This window comes from Chrysochloris asiatica, unplaced genomic scaffold (assembly GCF_000296735.1).
Source record: "Chrysochloris asiatica unplaced genomic scaffold, ChrAsi1.0 scaffold00597, whole genome shotgun sequence".
NCBI lineage: Eukaryota > Metazoa > Chordata > Mammalia > Afrosoricida > Chrysochloridae > Chrysochloris > Chrysochloris asiatica.
The window spans coordinates 41468-44737 of record NW_006409115.1 but is presented as its reverse complement, the minus strand read 5'-3'; the positions used below and the strand labels follow the sequence as shown (position 1 = coordinate 44737).

Here is a 3270-nt window from a genome sequence, read left to right as displayed (position 1 = left end):
CTCATACCTGGACTAAGATTAAATTAGTTTCCTAATATTTTTTTCCTAATGTAATACATATATATTGTAGTTTTTCTAAGTATATCAGTATGTAAATGAATGAAAAGTATTTAACACAATATCTTCCACTCAGATCACCAGTATTCAATTTTCGTTTAGAATGAGGTTTCAGTGTATTTCACAGACATTTGAAAGACAATTGAAATCATTATAAATGTTCCTTGTTTTATTTTCCCCACTGAAGGTAATGCACAATAATAACATTTCCTTTGCAACATAAACTATATTCCTTGGGCATTTCAGTTGTGTCAGTTTTAACTGCATAACGCATGAATACATTAGGGGAGATTGATTATACTTTTACAGTGGTCTTTGTAGAAAGTCTAAGTTCTTTAGTCTCAACGTCTATTTTTCATGCTGATTCACAGTTGTCAGTAGCATCACATCACCACATCTAATCTCCAGATTGAGATGAAGTAAGGAAAACCACAGATTGATTCTCAGATTATGAGGTATAATGTAAACCTTGAACTACCAATCATGGAGACATCTGTTGACATTACTGAGGCAGGTTAAGGAGAATGCAGAAGTCTCTAGGGGACACAAATGGTTCAGTACTCAATTACTAACTGGAAGCTTGGGGTTAACACCCACCTAGTGACCCCTCAGAAAACTCGGCTTGTAATCTGCTTTCAAAATGTCACAGCCTTGAAAACCTTATGAAACAGTTGTACTCTGCACACATGGGTTGCCATGAGTCAAAATCAACTTGATGGCAACTAGCAACAATAGTAATGAGGAAAAGAGGACCTGGGAAGGTTTTCACCAAATGATCCCTCTCCCCAATATCTTATGTTAAACAAGGTCAAATCATAATAGGTGCAGATTTTTTCATGTATACTGAATGTACTAGAATAAAATGGTGGATGTTCTATTTAGATAAATATACAAAATGCACTTTTGTATCCATTTTGCAGAAAAAAATCAATAATTATATTTGATTGATGGTTGGATACTAGCTCCGCAAACAGCAAAAATTAAATATAGAACAAAGATTAAAAAACATTATGAAACTGCTTATTTATGTCTATGAATTATGATGCAACATTTCCAGGTGCCATGATATTAGGTAGGAAGGATACAAGCCAGTTTAAGTATGAATCATAAAAACTTCCTTCTAACTGAGCAACTATATTTATTAAACCCATTTTTTTTTAAATTGACTCTTAATGAGGGTGTGTTGAATTGGTGTTAGAGGCTATGTTGCTATAATTCAAATCTCACCCTGACAAACTTGTGGACACAAAATAAAGGGACCCTCTCTGCATAAGAGTAAAGTTAGCCCATTACTACTATTTATTTCTTTGGAGAAAAGATTAAGACTGCTCCCTGTATTCAATTTGAGGAACACTGGTGGCACAGAGGATTAATCATTGGGCTGCTAATTGCAAAATCAGCAGTTTAAACCCAAGAGCATCTCCTTGAGAATAAGAAGAGGCTCCTTGCTTCTGTAAAGATTTATATTCTCAGAAATCCCATGAAGCAGTTCTCCCTGTCCTATAGGGTTTCTATGAGTAGGAATTAATTAGATGGAAGTGGGATTCAGGTTTTTGCTTGGTTTAGTGGATTATACTCAATTTAGGCACAAAGATCAGTAACAAAAAAAAATTTCTATAAGACTGTATTGGTAAAACTACAGGCACTATGTCAAAGTCCTTCCATTTGAGTTCTAAACATCTTTCATTAAATAATTTTAGGTGGAAAACATGGTTTCACCCATGTTTTGTGCTGATTGTTTTTTTCAGAGCACTTTTCACATCCTTATTTCTCAGGCTGTAAATCAGTGGGTTTAACATAGGGATCACTACTGTGTAGAAAACAGAAGCCATTTTGTCAGTGTCCATAGAGTAACTCGAGCTTGGTCGGAAATACATGAACAGTAATGTGCCATGGAATATAGCCACAGCTGTTAAGTGGGAGGCACATGTGGAAAAGGCTTTGCGCCTCCCCTCAGCTGAGTTCATTCTAAGGATGGTTGTTAGGATATAGCTGTAGGAGAGAAGGACAGTTATAATGCTGCACCCCACAACACAGCCAATAAAAGTGAACATCACTATCTCGTTGATGGATGTATCTGAGCAGGAGAGAGCAAGCAAGGGTGGGATGTCACAAAAAAAATGATTGATAACATTGGACTTACAGAATGATAGTCGAAATGTGCAGCATGTGTGGATTGCTGAATCCACCAAGCCTACAATGTAAGCACCAGACACTAACTGGGTACAGATCCCCCCAGACATGGCAACTGTATAAAGAAGTGGATTGCAAATGGCTACGTAACGATCATAGGCCATGGCAGCCAACATAAGACATTCTACATCTGCAAAGGCTCCAAAAAAATACATCTGAATGGCACATAAGTTATATGGAATCCTCTTTTGCTCAGATAAGAAATCAGCCAGCATCTTGGGAGAGACAGTGGAGGAATAGCAGACATCACAGAAAGACAGATTGCTCAGAAAGTAATACATTGGTGTGTGAAGCCTGGAGTCCATCTTGATTAGTAAGATCATTCCTAGATTGGCAATAACAGTTATGCCATAAACCAGGAGAAAGAGCACAAAGAGTCCCCGCTGCACATCCTTTCTGTCAGAAAACCCTAGCAATATGAATTCTGTAAACACAGTGTGATTCTCAGCAGCCATTGTTAAAATTTATGAAATCCCTCATCCTGAAAGAAGGAAATGGCAATGAAAGGTTAGTATCATTCTACTGTCCTCACAGTTTAACCCCAGGTCCTTTCTCTTTTTTATAATGAAAAATCAGTAAAGAAAGAATGTTAGGATTGCTAGAAGTCAATTGACTCAACTGGGGAATGTACTATTATTATGCAGATCTTCTAAATAATAATGGTAATAATATCCTTTACATTCTATGTTGTTGTTATGTGCTGTGGAGTCAATTCTGACTCATAGTGACCCTGTACAGGGTTTTCTAGGCTAGAAATCTTTACGGGAGCAGAAAGTCTTATCTTTCTCCCTTGGAACAGCTGGTAGTTTCGAACTGCTGACCTTGCGGCTCACAGTTCGATTCGTAAGCACTACACTACCAGAGCTATACATTCTTATAGTCCCATGGAATCCTGGTGTGGTGCTGTAGGATAAGCACAGGACCATAGGTCAGTTTGAACCTAAGGTCAGCAGTTCAATCTCACCAGCAACTCCTTAGAAATCCTATAAGGGGTTGCTGAGTCTGAACTGGCTCAATGGC

General features: G+C 37.6%; 1 protein-coding gene across 1 annotated transcript; it reads right to left on the bottom strand.

The window, feature by feature from the left end:
* Nucleotides 1-1772: 1772 nt before the first annotated feature.
* On the bottom strand, nt 1773-2705 carry LOC102824347 (olfactory receptor-like protein OLF2-like). Its single transcript, XM_006877777.1, has one exon. The coding sequence runs from the start codon at nt 2703-2705 to the stop codon at nt 1773-1775; it is 933 nt and encodes a 310-aa protein (XP_006877839.1).
* Nucleotides 2706-3270: the final 565 nt, after the last annotated feature.